The sequence below is a fragment of the Leucoraja erinacea genome, chromosome 19 (assembly GCF_028641065.1).
Source record: "Leucoraja erinacea ecotype New England chromosome 19, Leri_hhj_1, whole genome shotgun sequence".
NCBI lineage: Eukaryota > Metazoa > Chordata > Chondrichthyes > Rajiformes > Rajidae > Leucoraja > Leucoraja erinaceus.
Window position 1 is genome coordinate 15128247 of NC_073395.1, and position 20056 is coordinate 15148302.

The window sequence follows — 20056 nt, forward strand, 5'->3', positions numbered from 1 at the left end:
ATCTCATTATATCTGTCTCCCTCCTTTCTTGAAGAGTGGCATTACATTAACAGTTTTCCGATCCTCTGGGACCTTGCCAGAATTCAGGATTTTTGGTAGATTACAACCAAGCCCTCTATTATTTCTGTAGCCACTTCCTTTCAGATCGTAAAATGAATGCCTTCTGGTCGTGAGCCTTGTCAGACTTTAACCCTACTTGGTTGCCTGGTACAATTTTGGAGATAGAGAATGCTTCAGGTTTCTCCCTCTTGGTAACCTATTGATCATCCATTATAATCCTGAAGTTTTTATTTTCTTCGATCATAAGAAAATCTCTGTCATTTTGCCATTTCCCACTAATAGTTCCCCAATCTCCACCCTTCACGAAGCATCATTTACTTTATCTGTTCTTTCTTTATTCCTGCCTGTTTTTATATTATTTCCTAGTTGAGCCTCAATCAATCTTCTGTCTTGATAATTTATTCTTTATTCAACCTTTACTGGTGTCTATAAACTTCCCAGTTCCATGATCTCTGCTACCACAAAGGATGGACAACAAGCATGGAAGAACGCCACCACTTCGAAGTTCCCTCTAAGCTGCTCACCATGCTGACTTGGAAATATATCAGCTGTCCTTCATTGTCACTGGCTGTTAACCTTAGAGCTCTCTTCCTGATAACACTGTGTGAAGATTTTCAAGTCAAGCGGAGTTTATTGTCATATGCACAAGTACAGTGAGGTACGGGTACAATGAAAATCTTGTTTGAAGAAGCATTACATGCATACAATCAAACACAAAAAAAACTCAATTACACATGTTCGGCAAGACAGTGAAAAGAAAAAAAAAAGACATTAGTGCAAACTAAAATTATAAAACAATCCATGGTAGATCAAGAGGTGTTCTGTTGCTAGGTTAAATATGGCATCCAACTACCACCTTTATGGAAGAATAATAAATTCTAGCCCTGCCAGTGATATTCAAATCTCAAAAGACGAATAAATAAATAAAATATTAAAATCAGAAGTTCCTTGCATTTGGCTTCATCTAGAGTCCAATAGCATATGATTAGTAAAACCTTAATACTAAGTTTTTATTTCAGCCCATCTACATCTCCAGGTACCTTTCATGATGGAGTGGACATTGATCTTGCACATCTATACAAGAATCGTTCAGTTATCACTTGCAAATCGTATATGTTGATGTACCAAGTCAACACGATAACAGCCATGCGCTTATTCCATGCCCTCAATATAGCAAAACATCCCATGAAAGGTCAAAGAAGTATTTTACAAAGATAAATTGATACTGAACCACATGTTGCAGCAAAAAGTTTGACAAAACAAGGTAGGTGTTAAATGAGCATCCTAAAGGAGAAAACTGAACTGAGAGCCAGAGAAAAGGGAAACGGGATATAGAACAAATTAATGAAAGATATGGAAAAAAGTAACGATGATAAAGGAAACAGGCCATTGTTAGCTGTGAGCTGGGTGAAAACGAGTTACAGACAATGAGACTCAACAAGACGACTTTGAAACTAGTGTAACAACTGGGTGGGGGGAGGGACAGAGTGAGGGGATGCAAGGGTTATTTGAAGTTAGAGAAATCAATATTCATTTGCAGGGTTGTAAACTGCCTATTGGAGATGGTTATTGGATACAGTTGAATTAAAAGAACGTTGTCGCTGTGTTGTCATAGCCAGCTGAATGCTGATGTATAGACACCACACCAAGATGGTCAACATCTGCACAAATTGCTGAGTGGGAATGAGGTTGAGGAAGATTGGATCTTCTTTGTCAGAATCACACAGGCACTCAATGATGATTCTGAGCATGGACTAATACATAAATGGAGAAACTGAAGCATGAACTTACGGGTAAAATAATCACGAATCCATGATGCTACACCACGTTCAGGCTGAACACTAAAACATGCACGGATTTAAAAATAAACATGCCACCCCATAATCCTGCTCCGCATTAATGATATATTCCATTTAATGTCCGGAGAGTGATGAGTAAGCACAGATAAAACAGTTAAGGAGACAAAGCTGCAATATGCCTTCCTTATCCTTTAAATAGAGCCTGTATATCAAAATATACAGCCTACATATCAAAAGAATAAATGTCATGCACTCCTACATTATCCACCTCTAATTTAATGTATTCCAATAAATCCCTAAACGTAAATATATATCTATCAGTGTCAGAGTCCTTCAGCAGTCTGTAAACAATGAGTGTTGAAGCCGGATCAATGTTGCTCTGGTTCGGCATTATCCAGTTCATTCCTCTGTCATTGAAATGTGTGTCAGCAGCTAATGTCCAGTGCTGATCCTTGTGCTCCCAATGAGAGGTAGCTGGTCATGCTGAGAGTGATCTGCTTATGCCTATTTTCAGTAGCACTTTCATCCCACTACCTGATCATTCTGTGACTCTGGCGTCTGCCATTGCTGCCTGCCCCCAGGTGTTCGGTATCTTGCCTCTGGTGGATGCTGTTTTCCCTGCTGGAAGTTGGGTACCCTTGCTGCTGGACAATCAAACCTTTAACCACTGCCTTTGGACTTTTGATATTCTGGCCCAGGAATTTTTTAACTCATTTTTCATGGGCTTTACTGAAAATGCCAACATTCATTGCCCATCCTTAATTGTCATTGGGAGCTGGTGCTGAATCTCATCTTAAACCAGTGCAACTCATCTGGTGAAGGTGCTCCCACAGTGACGTTGGCGAGGGAGTTCTTGTATAGACCCAGTGAAGGACCAGTGACTGGTTTCCAGGTCAGGATGGTGTATGATCTGGAAGGGGACCTACAGTTGGTGGTGGTCCCCAAATCTGCTGTCCCTGTCCTTCCTGGTGGTAGAGATGGCAGAATCCTGGTGCTCAGGGTCTAAACTCTGATATCGGCTGCAGAAATGTCTACTAATTGTTGGTGGTCAGGATGATGGATTTGGCAATGTTGATCTGATTCTTTCTGCTCAGTTCTAAACTCCAGAAGGTGATTCCCACTGATTATAGAAGGAGCTTACTACAGATGGTTCTATTCCCTGACACTGCCTGCACATGGTTCTGACGATAATGCCATGTGTTCTTCAGCTGATGTTTACTGGTGGCTTCTGGAAGATATCCTTGCTCCAGGTGATTGTGTTCTCTGCATATATCTACCACATGATCTGCTGGCTCTGCTAGAACCTACTGGTTCTGTTCCAGCTCCCACAGGGCACCGTCAGAAATTTGTTCTTGGCATTTTTGCTGGTTCTCCTTCCTGTTGCCGGGTGCTGCTGGGACTCTGCTGGTCATGATCATATATCATGGGAACAGGCCATTTGACCCAACTTTTCCACATCGGCCAACAAGTCCCAGCTCTACTAGCCCCACCTGCCCGCGTTTGGTCCATATCTCTCCAAACCTGTCCTATTACCTGCCTAACCTGTTTCTTAAACGTGGGATAGTCCCTACCTCAACCACATCCTCTAACAGCTTGTTCCATACACGGCACCACCCTTTTATGTGGAAAAAGTTACCCCTCAGATTCCTATTGATGCTGCTGGGGCTCCAGGCTGCTGTTGGGAATCTCTGCTGCTGGATGGTGATTCCTATCTTCTGAAAGCTGCTGGTTCTCTCTCGGGCTACTGGTCCCGATTCATCATAGCTGTTTCGACTCCCAGCAGTCGGGTCTGGTCCTGCTCTTGCTCCCTGTCCTGATCCTGGACTGCTTGCCAGCTGCCCGATTCTGATCTTGCTGCTGCTGCTTGCTGCCCCTTGTTGCTGTTTACACCTCTGTTCCCGATTCCCGTTTTGCTCCCAGATCCGCTCCCGCCTCCTGTTCTGGTGCCGGCTGCTGATCATGGTCCGCTTTGAAGCTGCTGGTTCTTGATCTGGTTCTGGTCTAAATCCCAGTCCACTCTTGGTGCCGGCTGCTACTCCTGCTCCCGGTCCTGCTCTCGATCCGCCTTCCCTGCTGCCGGTCCCACTCCCACTTCATGCTCCTGAACCTCATCCCAGCTGCTGGTGCTGGATCTGCTCCTGCTCCCACTCCCCTCGCTGTTCCGGGTCCAAACCTGGTCTCAGCTGCTACTCCTGCTCCACCTCCCCGCTGCTGGTCTTCGTCCCACTCCCAGCTAAAGCTTTACTCCGGATCCCACTGCTGCTCTTAGTCCCAATACTAGCTCCTGCTCCTACACCAGGTCCAGCCCCACTTGTCCTCTCATTCTGGGTCCCACTCTCAGTCCTGCTCCCACTCCGGCTCCTGCTCCCACACCCGCTCCCACTCAGGCTCCTGCTCCCACTCCGGCTCCTGCTCCCACTCCGGGTCTCACCCACTCCCACTCAGGCTCCTGCTCCCACTCCGGCTCCTGCTCCGGGTCTCACCCGCTCCCACTCCGGCTCCTGCTCCCACACCCGCTCCCACTCCGGCTCCTGCTCCCACACCAGGTCTCACCCACTCCCACTCCGGCTCCTGCTCCCACACCCACTCCCACTCCGGCTCCTGCTCCCACACCCACTCCCACTCCGGGTCCCACACGCGTTCCCACCCACTCCCACAATCCCGCGCTGGCGGTGATGGAGACTGCGCCGACCGCGGCCACTCTGCCCGCTCCCCCTGCTGCCACCCCCACTCTACCCGCCGCCGCTGCCACTCTGTCCATTGCCATCCCCGCCACCGCCGCCGCCGCTCCCATCCCCGCCCCCCGGCGCCGGCCGCCGCTCCCCCAAGCCGCCGAGAGAGCACAGCGGCCGCCCGCCATGGAGCGCTCTCCGGCCGCCTCTGCCGTGGCCGCGGCTCCGGGCGCCGGGCAACGGGATGCAGTAGCGGCCGCCGCGGGACGGGAGGCATCGGAAGTCGGACACAGCCCCCTGCTGCAGTCGCTGAGCTGCTCGCAGAGCCTGGACCAGCGGCTGAGCGAGCTGGGCATCAGGAAACAGACGTCGTATAGGTAGGTCTGCATTCTGCTCTTTGCATTAACCCTGACTAGAAGCAACAGAGGGAGAACCATTGCAACCCAATGTCAGTGTCCGTGTGCTAATGACAGCCACAGGTCAAGGTAACCGGTAGATGTTGCACACATCTCCGTTTACCGTCTCTGGAATCAATGCATTGTTATTCATGTGACAGAAGCAGCAGGGTGTTTTTTTGTTGTTCAAGTGGACAGTGAAAACCTGGTGCAGAGATAGCTGTGGAAGTTTGCCCTCTCGGTATCCGTTCCCCTATCATGGTGCCCTCTGGATTACAAAAAAGCATTTCTCTATTTCTTTGTATGTTGTTTGTTTATATAACGGCATTTTTACAAGCGTTACTGTCACGGTCGCTCATCTGCAGAATATCAAATAACCAGCGAGTGATAAATATTGAGCGTCTCCTCGGTTATTAAGGTCTCCAACAGCTTTCGTTGGTGTTATTATGTTATAGTTTGTCGCTTTACTACGACCCGGTGATAGGCTCTGAGAGCTATTTGCTTGCGAAGGTCCGTGGAATATCTCTCTCATTGGTGTAATTTGAGGTAACGAACAGTACAGTTGAGGACAAGGGCACAAAACCTCACACCTGCCGAGTGCTCCGTTAACAATGTAACCGATTTCTATCTGTTATCATCAGCAGGCAGTGTGGGTGCATGACCTGCCACGCCAGCACTGTGTTTTTCTATTGATAAGCAAAGGCTATTTTTCTATTGAAAATTTAAGCCCATTAACAATTCTGCTCATTCATGACACAGTATCACTTGTAAACTCAGTGAAAGAAAACACATTGCTTAATGCTAATTATTTGGTCCTGTGTATCCCAAGGTTATTTAATGGCCTGTTCACTCTGCAGCTGCAGTATGGGGGATGCTACAGCTGATCCATGGGCTAGGATAATGTAATCAGTCTGGTGATGGACACAAAATACTGGAGTAACTCAGCAGGAAAGGCAGCATCTCTAGAAAGAAGGAATGGGTGGTGCAGTATGAAGAAGTGTCTCTACCCAAAACGTCACCCAATCCTCCTTTCCTGAGATGCTGCCTGACCCCTTGAGTTACTCCAGCTTTTTGTGTCTATCTTTGGTGTAAGCCAGCATCTGCAGTTCCTTCCCACACAATTGCAATTTCTGTAATGCCTTTAAGCGACAAGAATATCCCAAGGAGCCTCAGAGAACCAATTTCAAACACAAATTGATCAGTTAGAGTACATTGCCAAATGTTTGGTCACAAAAGCAGATTTAAAGCCACATCTTGAAGCAGGAAAGGGAAATCAGAAGGTTTTAAGGAAAAATTCCAATGCATCAGGTCTTGGCACCTGTAGGTCAAAACTAAGCTTCAACTTGGGGGTGAACTTAGATCCATATATTTTGCGGATGCTTCTCAGGCTAGAGGATATCATAAGAGGGGGGGGGGGGGGGGGGGGGGGGGGGGGGGGGGGGGGGGGGGGGGGGGGTGGGGTGGGGGGGGTGGATGACATAGGGATTTGGAAACAGTGACATTCATATTAAATATAAAGAACAACAGCAGAGATTTGGGACCCTCACACTGGCTAGGATTCAAATCAACATGTTCAGAAGTAACCAAAGCATGGCCATGGGTTTCAGAAGCAGCTAGTGAGCTGGGTCGGGGTGGAACTGGCCAATACCATGTTGCAATCTCAGTGGTGGCATCATATGATCCACAGTTCAGTTTGAGTCAAATATACAATAACATGGGGCTAGCAGTTGGATTTAGTTTCAAACTGCTTGCAGGGAGACGGTAGGAATCCAGAGACTGACAGGACTGTTCATATGTTCATAAGTTCTAGGAACAGAATTAGGCCTATCAAGTCCACTCTGCCATTCAATCATGGCTGATCTATCTTTCCCTCTCAACCCCATCCTCCTGCCTTTGCTCCATAACCTCTGAAGCCAGTGACTGCAAACAGTGCCTTTAATCTTTCATGGTATTGTTAAAAATCTGCACATTTAGATAGTTGCCATTTGTTACTTTTAGATGGGCACATGGATAAGCAGGGAATGGAGGGTTATGGATCATGTGCAGGCAGAGGAGATTGGTTTACCTTGCCATCATGTTCGGCATAGACATTGTGGGCCAAAGGTCCTGCTCCTGTGCTGTACTTTCCTGTGTTCTATTTTTTATGGTTCTGAAGCCGAGGTGAGTGGTGGAATCAGAGACTCTCACAACATTTAAGAAGGATCTAGACGACCACTTGAACTGCCAATGGTATAGAAGGGTGTTGGCCAAGTGCTGGTTAATAGGATTAGAGTAGATGGAGACTTGATGGTCAGCATGGATATAGTGGGCTGAAAGGCTGTGTGATTCAATGGAAAGCTATCTGCCTAACAGTGGAAACTGGCACTGTTCTCAGATGTTGTTACCAGTGAATAGTCCATAGATGAGAAATAGAGTGCAGCCAGGGGTTGATCTTTGAGAGGCACCACAGGTTATGATTCAAGTGTGGAAGTGGAAGTCACCACCGCTTATTCTCCACTTGGATACGAACACAACCAAGCAAACTCATTGCGATGCAGTTGGACATTGGTAAAGCGAGTGCTGGAGGAGTATGCTGTGGTCAATAGGATTAAACCCTGCAGGAATGGAACGAGGAATGGTGGATTGCCTTTGTCTCAATCACGTAGGATCCCTTCTCAAACTAGCCAAAACATCACGCAGCCTGGTGGGTTTAATTATTATCATTGAATGAGTCAGAACACAAACCATCAGTTAAACCAGCTCTGCCCTTAGCAAGATATCAAATAATGCATATAATAAGTAGATCTGCCTTTCCATCCTGAAGAGCGCTGACATTTATGCATTACATGCTTCTTGTGTTTATAAAAATTCAGATTTTATTTTATAACCAATTATTTGTTGATGGCGCTGCTTTTTTCTCAGTGACAATGTCCTCCTACTGAAGTTACCAGCAGAGTCACGGCCATATATGGAATAGATTTTGCTCTGTGAAAATGTGAAACTGCACAAAAGCTGCACCCACAGGGAAAGACTACGTACTGTGCCATTGACATGACTCTGAATTCCAAACTGGGCAGACACCCCTCAATTGGACAAACAGCATATCATATGTTGGAGATTGTTGAAAAAGATGGGGAGGGAGAGAGTATAGAACATGGGGATAGCCTTAAAATTAAAACCAAGCTGATAAAAGATGAGGTTGGGAAACATTCCTGCACACACACAAAGGACTCCAGAAATCAGGAATCTCTTCCCCAGAAAACAGGAAGTCAATTGCAAGTGTCAGAACTAGGACTGCCTTAGGCAGCCACAGTAGAATTATAAATGGATTAGCAGTGGATTGAATGGGGTCCAGTGGTCCACTCCTATTCTTATACCAGTAGTTAGCCAGCAATTCATATAGTTTAGATATTCTTCTATTAGACGTCGAACGAGAGCACTTACTGTCCATACTGCACACCAGCAAATGGTGTCTTTGTAGGGTTTTGGAAGCAGGTGGGACAAAGGAAGCTAATGTCAGCCTCGGGTACCTGGATCACTCTGGCTCAACAAGGACCAGAGAACCCAAGATGCTCCCCAAACCTCCGTCTATTGACCATGGATGCACACTGTCTGCATTTGGTCTCTGCATGAAGCTTTCCAGTCTCTTTATCTTCATCACCTCGGCCAATAACTGTCCAATAACGATCACCATCAGCTACAAGTTCCCCTCCAGCAGTAGTCATTGAACCAGGAATAATGTCGGCACATTTTCTCGGAGCTTCCAACCAGATAGTTTTTGGAGAGCTTGTTCATCATGTGAGTGCAACGGCTTAAAACACCACCACCTTCATAGTGGCAAATTGTGTTCAAGACTGACAATAAATATCAGGATGGCCTTGGGCATCTCTATCCTGCAGTTAATAAAGGGAAGGTGTTAGCTGTGAGCTCCCCAGCACCAGTCATGTACTCCACACAAGGGCAAAATCCCTCATTTGGGTCTCCCAAGAAGGTTGATACCTTTTTGGTTTGCAAGGTAGTGGCAGTTAAAGAGCAATGCAGAATGCAGCATCTGCTGCTGATGTAACCCACACACACTAGAAGCGATTTATTTGAAAGCCATTTGCTAATCTTTTTTGAAAGTATGGTTTTTATTCCTGTATTTTCAAAAAGGATTAGCAAACGATGTGACTATTGTTATCTAAGTTTGGCAGTGTTATAAAATACCGCTTACTTTATCCATGGTGGGTGAAAAGATGAGCATTGAAAGTGTGTATTTTTGTTGGGCCATTTGAAAAATAAAAATAATGCACAGAAGGTGGTCATTTGAACCATGTTACATGTTCCAACTTTTTGAATCCGATTAGCCCTATTCCCATACACTTTAACTAGAGTTGTGCGTTATTTTCCGATTCAACAATTTATTTGAAAGCTGTTGTTGAATTTGTTTGCATCAATGAATAACAATTGCTTCCTAATTTTTCTCTCTCTCTCATCTTGCCAGTGGTTCTGTTGCCAATTTACTTTGATCATTCACTCTAAATCAGTCTGAAGAAGGGTTTCGGCCCAAAACATCGCCTATTTCCTTCGCTCCATAGATGCTGCTGCACCCGCTGAGTTTCTCCAGCATTTTTGTGTACCTACTTAAATCATTATATTGTCAAGGTCTGTATGTTGGATGATCCATCTTGTGAGGATTTAGATGCATGTTGTCCGTTACATATTTCTCATAGTTCGATTCAGAAAACCCAGGGCCAGTTGGTGCCCAATTTCAGCTAAATGAGACATTGTACCACTGACCACTCTCGAAAGCCCAGGTTTAGTCTATATATCAGCGAGACCAAGCACAGGCTGGGCGTCCGTTTTGCTGAACACCTGTGCTCAGTCCACCTTGGCCTATGCAATCTCCCAAAATATCCCGATTCCTCTGCTGGACCCTATGCAGTTTGCATATCGGGCCAATAGATCTGTGGATGATGCAGTCAACCTGGGCCTGCACTTCATCCGATAACACCTAGACCGCCGGGGGACCTATGTGAGGATCCTGTTTGTTGATTTTAGCTCTGCATTCCAAACTTTCCGAGTTGACTGTGCCTGAACCCCTCTGTCGGTGGATCACCAGCTTTCTGACAGACAGGAAGCAGCATGTGAGGCTGGGAAAGCACATCTCCGACCCGCAAACACTCAGCATAGGAGCACCGCAAGGCTGCATACTCTCTCCTCTCCTCTACTCTCTCTACACCAATCACTGCACCTCCACAGACACCTCTGTCAAGCTTCTCAAGTTTGCGGACTACACACCCCTGATTGGACTGATCCAGGATGGGGAGGAATCTGCCTACAGACAGGAAGTGTCACAGCAGGCGTCCTGGTGCCATCGCAACAACCTAGACCTCAATGCTCTTAAGACAGTGGAATTGATTGTAGACTTTAGGAGAGTGCCCCCTCCGCTCACCTCACTCACCGTCAACAACACTACAGTCACATCTGTGGAGTATTTTAAGCTCCTAGGAACCATAATTTCCAAGGACCTTAAGTGGGGGGCTACCATCGACTCCACAGTTAAAAAGGCACAACAGAGGATGTGCTTCCTATGGCAGCTGAGGAAGCACAATTTGCCACAGGCAATGATGGTCGAATTCTACAGTACCATCGTAGAGTCTGTCCTCACCTTCTCCATCATGGTCTGGCTTGGCTCAGCCATCAAGCACGACACCTGGAGGCTGCAGCGAATCATCCGATCAGCTGAGAAGGTTATTGGCTGCAACCTTCCCTCCATTGATGAACTGTACACTACAAGGGCCAGGAAGCGAGCGGGCAAGATCATCTCTGACCCCTCTCACCCTGACCACAAACTCTTTGAATCACTTCCCTCTGGAGGGTGACTCCGGACTGTCAAAGCTGCCACAGCCAGACATAAAAACAGTTTTTATCCACGAGTAGTTGCTCTATTCAACAGCCAAAAATGTGTAGCCTCCCTTTGATCTGGTATTTTGTTGGTTCACATGCTTAATCAATGGTGTTTTATCATTAATGTTTTGTTATTATTAATGTTTAGTGTTTTCTGAGTCATTCGTAACTGTCACTGTATGTCATGTTGTTACCTGTAGGCGGAGCACCAAGGCAAATTCCTCGTATGTGAATACTTGGCCATTAAACTTACTTACTTACAGTTGCCAAACATTTTAACTCCCCTTCCCAATCCCATGCTGACCTTTATATCCTGGAGTGCCTCCACTCTCAGAATGACGTCACATGCAAATTGGTTTGTTTTATGTGGGGTAGGGGGTCGGTAGAAACTTTTTTTTCATTCTCTTACCTTGCCGAATGCCGGAGATGCGATTGTTTTCCAGATCGTATTTCCGGTCGTCTGCGGCCTAATATTATGGAGCTAGCGGCCTTGCGCGGGACTGACTTTGAGCCCCACCGCAGGGACTTATCATCGGAGCTGATCCCTTGCCTGGGATCGACGCTCCAATCGCGACCTGCGGATTTCACCACCGAGGAGCTCGCAGTCTCGGGTAGAGACCGTTGTTGGGACGCTCCAAACGATGCAGAAGGTTTCGACCAGCCCCGACCCGGGGTCAGATCGCCCGGCGCGTGGGAGCTGAGATTCCCCCCTGATGCAGAAGCTTGATCGCCCCAGGGCCCAACTGCCGGCTACAGGAGCCAAGATCACCCCGTCAACGGAAGGCTCGAGGCCCGCCACCGCGGGAGAACAAATAAGGGAAGAGATTGAACATTTTTTTTCGCCTTCCATCACAGTGAAGAATGTGGAGGAGTCACCGTGGTGGATGTTTATGTTAAAATGTATTTTGTGTGTTCTGTTGCTTTTTATTTGTATGACTGTATGGAAAATGAAATTCCTCGTATGTTGCAAAACATACTTAGCTAATAAAGTATGATATTTAATGATTGTTATGATTATGATTGGAGGAACATCACCTCAGATTTTACTTGGGCAGCTTACAGCCCAACAGAATGACTATTAATTTCTCTAACTACAAGTAACCCTTGCATTCCCTCTCTCTCTGTCCCTCCCCCACCCTGGCCTTGTTGCTAATTTCACTGTTAACACCTCATCCCCAGCCAACAATGAACCATTGTGGGCTCCACCTTTCCTGAGTCATCGATGCAGGCTCTGCGTTGTTCTGTATCTTCCCATACTGTCAGTGTCCCCTTCCCTGACTCTTAGTCTGATGAAGGGTCCCGACCCGAAACATCAACTATTATTTTTTTCCAGACATTTTGCCTGACCCGCTGAGTTACTCCAGCATTTTGTGCCTATTTTTAATCTGCTTCAATTAATTTCAATTTCAACAGAAAGCACAGTGTGTCTTTAGTTCATGGGATGAAGGTTGTGTTGTAATTAACCTTATAACCATATAACCATATAACAATTACAGCACGGAAACAGGCCATCTTGCCCCTTCTTGTCCGTGCTGAACACTTATTCTCCCCTAGTCCCATCTACCTGCACTCAGACCATAACCCTCCATTCCTTTCCTTTCCCGTCCATATATCTATCCAATTTATTTTTAAATGATAAAATCGAACCTGCCTCCACCACTTCCACTGGAAGCTCATTCCACACAGCTACCACTCTCTGAATAAAGAAGTTCCCCCTCATGTTACCCCTAAATGTTTGTCCCTTAATTCTCAAATCATGTTCTCTTGTTTGAATCTTCCCTACTCTCAATGGAAAAAGCCTATCCACGTCAACTCTGTCTATCCCTCTCATCATTTTAAAGACGTCTATCAAGTCCCCCCCTTAACCTTCTGCGCTCCAAAGAATAAAGACCTAACTTGTTCAACTTGTTGTAATTGATGTCACCAAAGTTTAAACAGAGAAGGGGGATCTTGCATAGTACAAATGCAGGTGAAAATGGTGTGAGAAAGTTCAGAGGAAATATGTTTTTATTCCCACTGGTGGACCAAGATGCCTACAACACTAAGAACAGACAAAAGAAACATACATTTTATACTTCAGAAAGTATGTTTCTGGTCACTGCATCACAGGCTTTGGGGAGAGGAGGAATATGGTATTGGGATAGTCAATCAGTATTGTTCATACTTAATTGCAGAATCGGTTCAAAAGGCCACATGATATCCTCCTGCTCCTGTCTTTTGTTTCTGAGCATTTAATGAAGAATCCCACATAAACATGTATACATTGTAAATTGTACAATTATTTCATGATCCATCAGCGAAGCCAATCCGCGGGAAATAAATGGAACTAAGAGAAAAGTAAACTTGCAGTTGATGTAAGGTTTGCATTATTTACTCAAAGGATTAAAACGCATCTTGGATGATCTGCAGATAAGAAATTATGGAAGTAAACAGTGAAATCATTGAAAGGGTCACATTATTGGAGACATTTCTGAAGGACAGTTAAAATCATCAGAAATGCAGAGAAATCGAGAATAGTTAGCATAGGTCTGTTGTGTCTGCCTGAAACCTTTCAGGAGAAAACAAGGCTAAGAGTAGATTGTGTAGGAAGGAACTGCAGATGCTGGTTTAAACACAAGATGCTGGAGTAACTCAGTGGGGCAGGCAGCATCTCTGGAGAGAAGGAATGGGTGACGTTTCGGGTCGAGACCCTTGTAGATTGTTAGATATCATCGATGTGGTTATTAATAAAGCTTTTGACAATGATGTACATAGAGGTTGTTCAATGAAGTAGAAACCCATGGGATCCAAGGCAAGGCAAGGTTGCAGACAAAATGGGCTGAATGTTGGGAGGCAAGGTCGATGGGTGCTTCAGTGACCGGTTGCTTGTGGTGGGATTGTAAGCATCACAGTGCCACGTCCCTTGCTATTTGCAGTATGTTTCAATGACTCATGCTTAAATGTAATGGGTCTGATTAGTTGAGAGTCTTTAATTGTCGTATGTACTGGCAACTGAACAAAAAAATTCTTGCTTGCTGCAGCTCTACAGCCCCATTAATACAATAACACACGGGTAAATATGCAGTGATCAAAAAATATAATAAATGAATAATCAATAATACGATGTAATCAGACCATAACTGTGCCCAACTGAAGTATATAAATTAAAACAAAGTTCACAGTAGATCATAGTTGCTGAGGTAGGTTTGTGGTTTGTGGTTATTGTTGTGCTGTGACCTAGAGTTTCAGAGTTGCTGGGAAGAAGCTGTTCTTGGTCCTGGACATCATGGTTCTCAGCTTCCTGTGCTGCCTTTCCCGTTGTAATAGTGAGATGAAAACATGGCCAGGGCGGTGTGCATCTTTTATGACATTAGCTAAAGCATACGATTTGGGGGACTTGACTGGGAAATGCTTTTTTCCTTGCGCTGGTGGTGAAGTGCGATATCAGAGGGGTGGTTGTAATTCTAGAACTGGGGGCATGGTTTCATAATAAGGGGTCAACCCTTTGAGATGGGATCGAGGAGGAATTTAGTCTCACCAGTGTCGGTGAATCGTTGGAATTGTCTACCGCAGAGTGCTGTAGAGACAGAGTCAGTGAATATGTTCAAAACTGAAATTGACATGTTGTCGTTCTGTAGAGGAGTCTCGGGTGATGGGAGTGGAAAGGAAAATGGAGCTGAGGCCAAGATCAGATCAGCCACAATCTTAACAAATGGCAGATTGGATTTGATGGGTGAAGGGTGTCTTCTTTACTCACTGGGAGGGTGGATGCTTGAAGCAGAAACCTCGGGTAGCACAGCCACTAGAGCTACTGCCTCACAGTTCCCGAAACCCATGCGCTACCTGTGTGGAGTTTGCACGTTCTCATTGTGACTATGTGTTGGTCTCCTCAAGTGCCTGGGTTTCCTCCCACATCCCAAAAATGTGCAGGTTGGTAGGTTTATTGGCTGCTCGAAATTGCCCCAGTAATTAGTCGAGTAGTGGAATCTGGGGGGATTTTATGGTAATGCAGGAATAATTTAAACAATGAGATAATGTCGGGTCAGTGTAAATGCCCGGTTGATAGGATCGCTGAGCTTAAAGGGCCTCTTTCCATTCTGTATCTCTGAATGGCTCTGTGAGAAACCATGACAGTGTGTGTAGGGAGGAACCACAGATGCTGGTTTAAACCGAAAATAGACACAGAGAGCTGGGTCTGGACCGGAAACGTCACCGATTCCTTTTGCTGTCTGACCCGCTGAGTTACTCCGGCTCTTTGTGTCTATCATCGGGTTTGACAGTGCTTGGACAAACAGTGTACATGCAGCAAGGCGATGTGCCAAGAGAAGGTGTGTATGATATGTGCCACGGCCCTCTTGTTCTGGCTGGCATGGGCGTGATCATTTCCCCCCTATAAATAGTTATGATAATTTGATGCTGTAAGTACATTCGGATACTGGAACATGGCACAAGAGGGGAATGGACTTTAAAGGAGGAAACAAAGGGAATTACTCCCCCTCCCCCTCACCTTGAGATGTAAACCGCAGCTGTCCGAGTCATGGCAGCTTTGCATGGGCTGTCCCAGCCGAGTGGGAGGACCATCTGTCTCGCTGGCATGACTCAGTATAACTCGCTGCTCGGACTCCTCACGACAACAGCCTGGCACAAGAATGCAGAGACATTAACACTACATTCACAGGTAGTTGCTGGCTGCCCCAGTCACACCGTGCTCGGCTGTCTGGTCATTTCCTTTCAACCGGTAGTAACATAGAAACATAGAAAATAGGTGCAGGAGTAGGCCATTCGGCCCTTCGAGCCAGCACCGCCATTCAATATGATCATGCCTGATCATCCAGAATCAGTACCCTGTTCCTGCTTTCTTCCCATATCCCTTGATTCTGTTAGCCCTAAGAGCTATATTTAACTCTCTCGAATACATCCAGTGAATTGGCCTCCACTGCCTTCTGTGGCAGAGAATTCCACTGATTCACAACTCTCTGCGAGAAAACATTTTTCCTCATCTCAGTCCTAAATGGCCTACCCCTTATTCTTAAACAGTGACCCCCTGGTTCTGTACTCCTCCAACATGGGGAACATTTTCTCTGCCCAAAATGTTTCCCAGTACAAAGTAGCAAGCTCTTCAGGGAAAGGCTTGTGCTGTAGATTTCCTCTTCAGAATGGAAAATAATGGAGGTACTCTGCAACTCAGGATTATATGGAATGTGTAAACCAGCATCTGCAGTTCCTACCTACACATTACGTGGAAGACCCTTGACCAGAAGTTTATCCTCTCCACATATGCTGGAGACCTTCTGAGTATCTGCAGCATTTTATGTTCTTATTTCACATTTGCTACGTCAGTAGTGTTTTTATTTTTTGATTGCCTCCTCAGCTCAGTTTTACTTGGCAGACCCTATAACGTGTGACATTGATTTACTATGCCTGGAGTCCTGCTTATTGCACCACACTGACCCTGACAAATCCCCCAGAGAAACTCTGAGTGCCTCACATTCTTCTAAACTGTGGAGTGTGTAGGCTCATTCTGCATCATCTGTCACATGGAACAAACCTCCAGTGCCAAGAATCTAACCAGTGAACATTCTCTGCACCTTCAATATAGGGATCGAAACAATACGCTTTATTCCAGATGTTCATAGCTCACTACAGGTTGCAGCACAAATAGATAGGGTAGTAAATAAAGTGTATGGTATGCTTGCCATCATTGCGTGGGGCTTTGAATGTAAGAGTCAGGAAGTCATGATGCAGCCCTATAGGACTCTGGTTAGGCCACAATTTGGGTGTTGTGTACAGTTCTGGTCATCTCAGGAAAGATGTTGATGCTTTGGGGAGGATGCAGTGGAGGTTTACCAGACTTTGCAAGGCCCCGCTGTAGTGGCCTTCCTGAGTCCGTAGGCTCAGTGGACTATGGAACCAGGATGGAGCCGCTGAAGACGTCAGACGCTACTTTATATTTGTCCTGCTTTTTGTAACTAGGACACAACGGGGTAAAATTTTGGAATTGCTGGGTAGATGCTATCGCTGTAACAGTGTGGTTAGAGGAGTACTTACCTTCAGCCTAATAGCAAAGACCTTCTCTGGTGTGTGATATTGAGGTCCTCACCCGGAAGGAGCTGAGATGACTCACCCACTTGCCACTTCTGGTGAAGGCTAGAAATGCTTTGATCATTGATATTCATGAGGTGGGCCCTGCTACAGGAGACGATGGAGATGACCTTGAAGCTTTCCCCTGCCGCCAACTGTTAATTGTTCACCACCGTTCACAATTGTACATTGCTGTATTGATGAAATTGAATCTGATGTTTGGGTTGTGGGATCATGGACATCTCATTCTGAAGCCCACATGGAGTTGCTCCTAGAATCTCCTTCTACTTTCCTCATTGAATCAGGTTTGGCTCATTGCCTTGGTGGCAAATGTGGAAAGAAGCATATTGCAGGCACAAGGTGATAGATTGCATTGACATAGTCTACTGCTACTGACCCACTGTACCTCACAGATGCTCAGTTTTGAAATTCAAGAGCAAGAATTCAAAGTACTGGAGAAACTCTGTGGGTGGGTGTTGGGTGGGGTGCGGGGGTCAGGCAGCATCTGTAGGTGGAATGGGCTGGTGAAGTTTCAGGTCAGGACCCATCTTCAGACTCTTGACTAATCTGCGTGACAGTTTCCCATTTCTGCTTTAGACTACAGAGATACAACGTGGACACAGGCCCTTCGGCCCTCCGAGTCCGTGCCGTCCAGTGATCACCCCAAACACTAGCACTATCCTACACACTGGGGACAATTTGCAATTTACCAAAGCCAATTAGCCTACAAACATGTATGTCTTTTTGGAATAACTGGAGACAACCTGCACGGTCACAGGGAGAACGCAAAAACTCCGTACAGACAACACCCGTAGTCAGGATTGAACCCGGGTCTCTGGTGCTGTAAGGCAGCAACTCTACCACTGCCCTCACAGTGCTCTTAGTCTATTTCTTTTAGTGCAGTGGCAGTGCCACCCTCTCCGATGGGCGTCTTTTGTTAAACATTGCTTGGGTCTGGAGGTACATTAGCGGCTGACCATGTAAGTCCAGTAGACCACGTAAATCTAGTTGTCGCTTGGATATTAATGACAGACAAGTTTTTACAACACTTTTGTGACTTGTACATTCCTGAAACTACCTCTTCATTTTTAAATGCAAGACTATTTAATAATCTGAATTGGGGACAAGCTGTCCCCATGTGGTGATTTAAACCGGAGACGATGGATGTTTATTCCAAGTGGCTCCGATACTTAGCCACTGTGCCGTTAAGTCCAAGGGCACTAAATATTAATATATAACCCTCTGCACCACAAGTCCTCATCTTGAGCAGTAGCCTTTAATGTGGCACCTTGCTGAATATATTTGCATTAAACTGAAGGAGACAGGGATGGGAGATTGTTATATCTCTGGAATGCAAGAACAATGTTTTAAAGAACATTATCGTGTATGCTGACCAGTATCTGAATAAAAGCCTTTGGAGATCTCCTAAAGTTGTGAGACATGTTTCATAATGCAAGTTTATTATTGCCTTTCAATGTTTGAACTCTCCGGCTCCAGAAATAATATCTACGTGGAGCTTTTTATTTTGGTCTGTTTATTTATTTTTTCTCTTGCAGCATTCAGCTCATTGAAAGATGTAACATGTGTCTCTGAAACCTATTTTAGCAACGGAACCTCAGAGGTGGAGGTGTAACAACGAGTGAGGGGACTAGGGCCAGCACAGTGGTGGAGATCTGGGTTGATGTCAATGGCTCAGGGCTCAGGATCCTGACAATGTTAGACAGCTGAATAGAACTCAAGGTAGGAGCTAGAGAACAATCATAATCATATTTTATTAGCCAAGTATGTTTTGCAACATACGAGGAATTTCATTTGCCATACAGTCATACCAATAAAAAGCAACAGGACACACGAAATACATTTTAACATAAACATCCAACACAGCGACTCCTCCACATTCCTCACTGTGATGAAAGGCAAAGAAAAGTTCAATCTCTTCCCTTCTTTGTTCTCCCACGGTCGGGGGCCTCGAGCTTTCCGTTGACGGTGCGATCTTGGCTCCCGTAGCCGGTGACGTTTGGGCCCTCGTGTCGGGGCGATCAAGCTCCTGCATCGGGGGGAATCTCAGCTCCCCCGCACCGGACGATTTGACCCCGGGTCGGGGCTGGTCAAAACCTTCTGCGACTGGAGCTTCCCAACATCCGTCTCTACCCAAGACTGCGAGCTCCTCGATGGTGAAATCCACAGGTTGGAGGGATCGGCTCCGATGGTAAGTCCACGTCCCCGCAGTGGGGTTCAAAGTCAGTCCCGAGCTAAGGCCGCCAGTTCCACGATGTTAGGCCGCAGAGCGACCGGAGATACGATCCGGAAAACAATCACATCTCTAGCAAGGTAAGAGATTGAAAAAGGATCCTAACTCTCTCACAAGGTTACAACACAACAGGCACTCCTAACCATTTCCACATGTAACATGCTGAGCACACTTATGACATATTAGCTCTTTGGCAGCTGTTAGTTGGCAAGAGTTGTGATGTGTTTGTTTGAAAAGCATGCAAAAGGTGCATTCATATATCCATCCTTAAACTGATGTCCTAATAACAGGTTAAAGGTGAGGGGGGAAAGATTTAATAGAAACCCGAGGGGCCACCTTTGAGTGGTGGGTATATGTAACAATTTGCCGGATGAGGTAGTTCAGCCAGATATTATAACAATATTTAATAGACATTTGGACAGGTACATGGATAGGAACGATTTGGAGGGATATGAGCCAAAAGCAGGCAGGTGGGAATAGCATAAATGGGGCGTCTTGGTTAGCATAGACAAGTTGGGCTGAAGGGCCTATTGTGTGCTGTATGGCTCTGACTATGACTAAATGCTGCAACCTTCAAATCCCATTGAATTTATGCTTTTTTTTGTTATATGCACAGATGCACCAGACAATGAAAATCTTACTTGCGACATCACAGGCATATAGATTCAGACAATACACAAAATATCAATAATGCCCAAACTATGCTTAACCATGCCATACAGTGGAAGGGAAAAAACGGGCATTTGTGTAAAAGACAAAGAGTTTGTGCCATAAGAGCATTAGTAAACAAGTCCATGGTGCTGCAAGAGGTGGTCTGCAGTGTTCTGTTGCCGAGGTAGGATTAGGGTTGTGCAAGTCAGTTCAAGAACATGATAGTTGTAGGAAAGAAGGTTATTCCTGAACCTGGTGGTGTGGGACTTCAGTCTGCCTGACGGTATCAGCGGGTAAAGT

At 45.7% G+C, this 20056-nt stretch overlaps 1 protein-coding gene across 1 annotated transcript in view; it reads left to right on the forward strand.

Annotated features, from left to right (window-relative positions):
• The first annotated feature begins 4471 nt into the window (after positions 1 to 4471).
• The window catches only part of dgki (diacylglycerol kinase, iota), a 119323-nt gene continuing 103738 nt past the window's right edge, over positions 4472 to 20056 (forward strand). Inside the window, exon 1 of the mRNA XM_055650362.1 lies at positions 4472 to 4908. Within this exon, the coding sequence (XP_055506337.1) occupies positions 4535 to 4908 (374 nt within the window). The 5' untranslated portion in view covers positions 4472 to 4534. The remainder of the gene's footprint in view (positions 4909 to 20056) is intronic.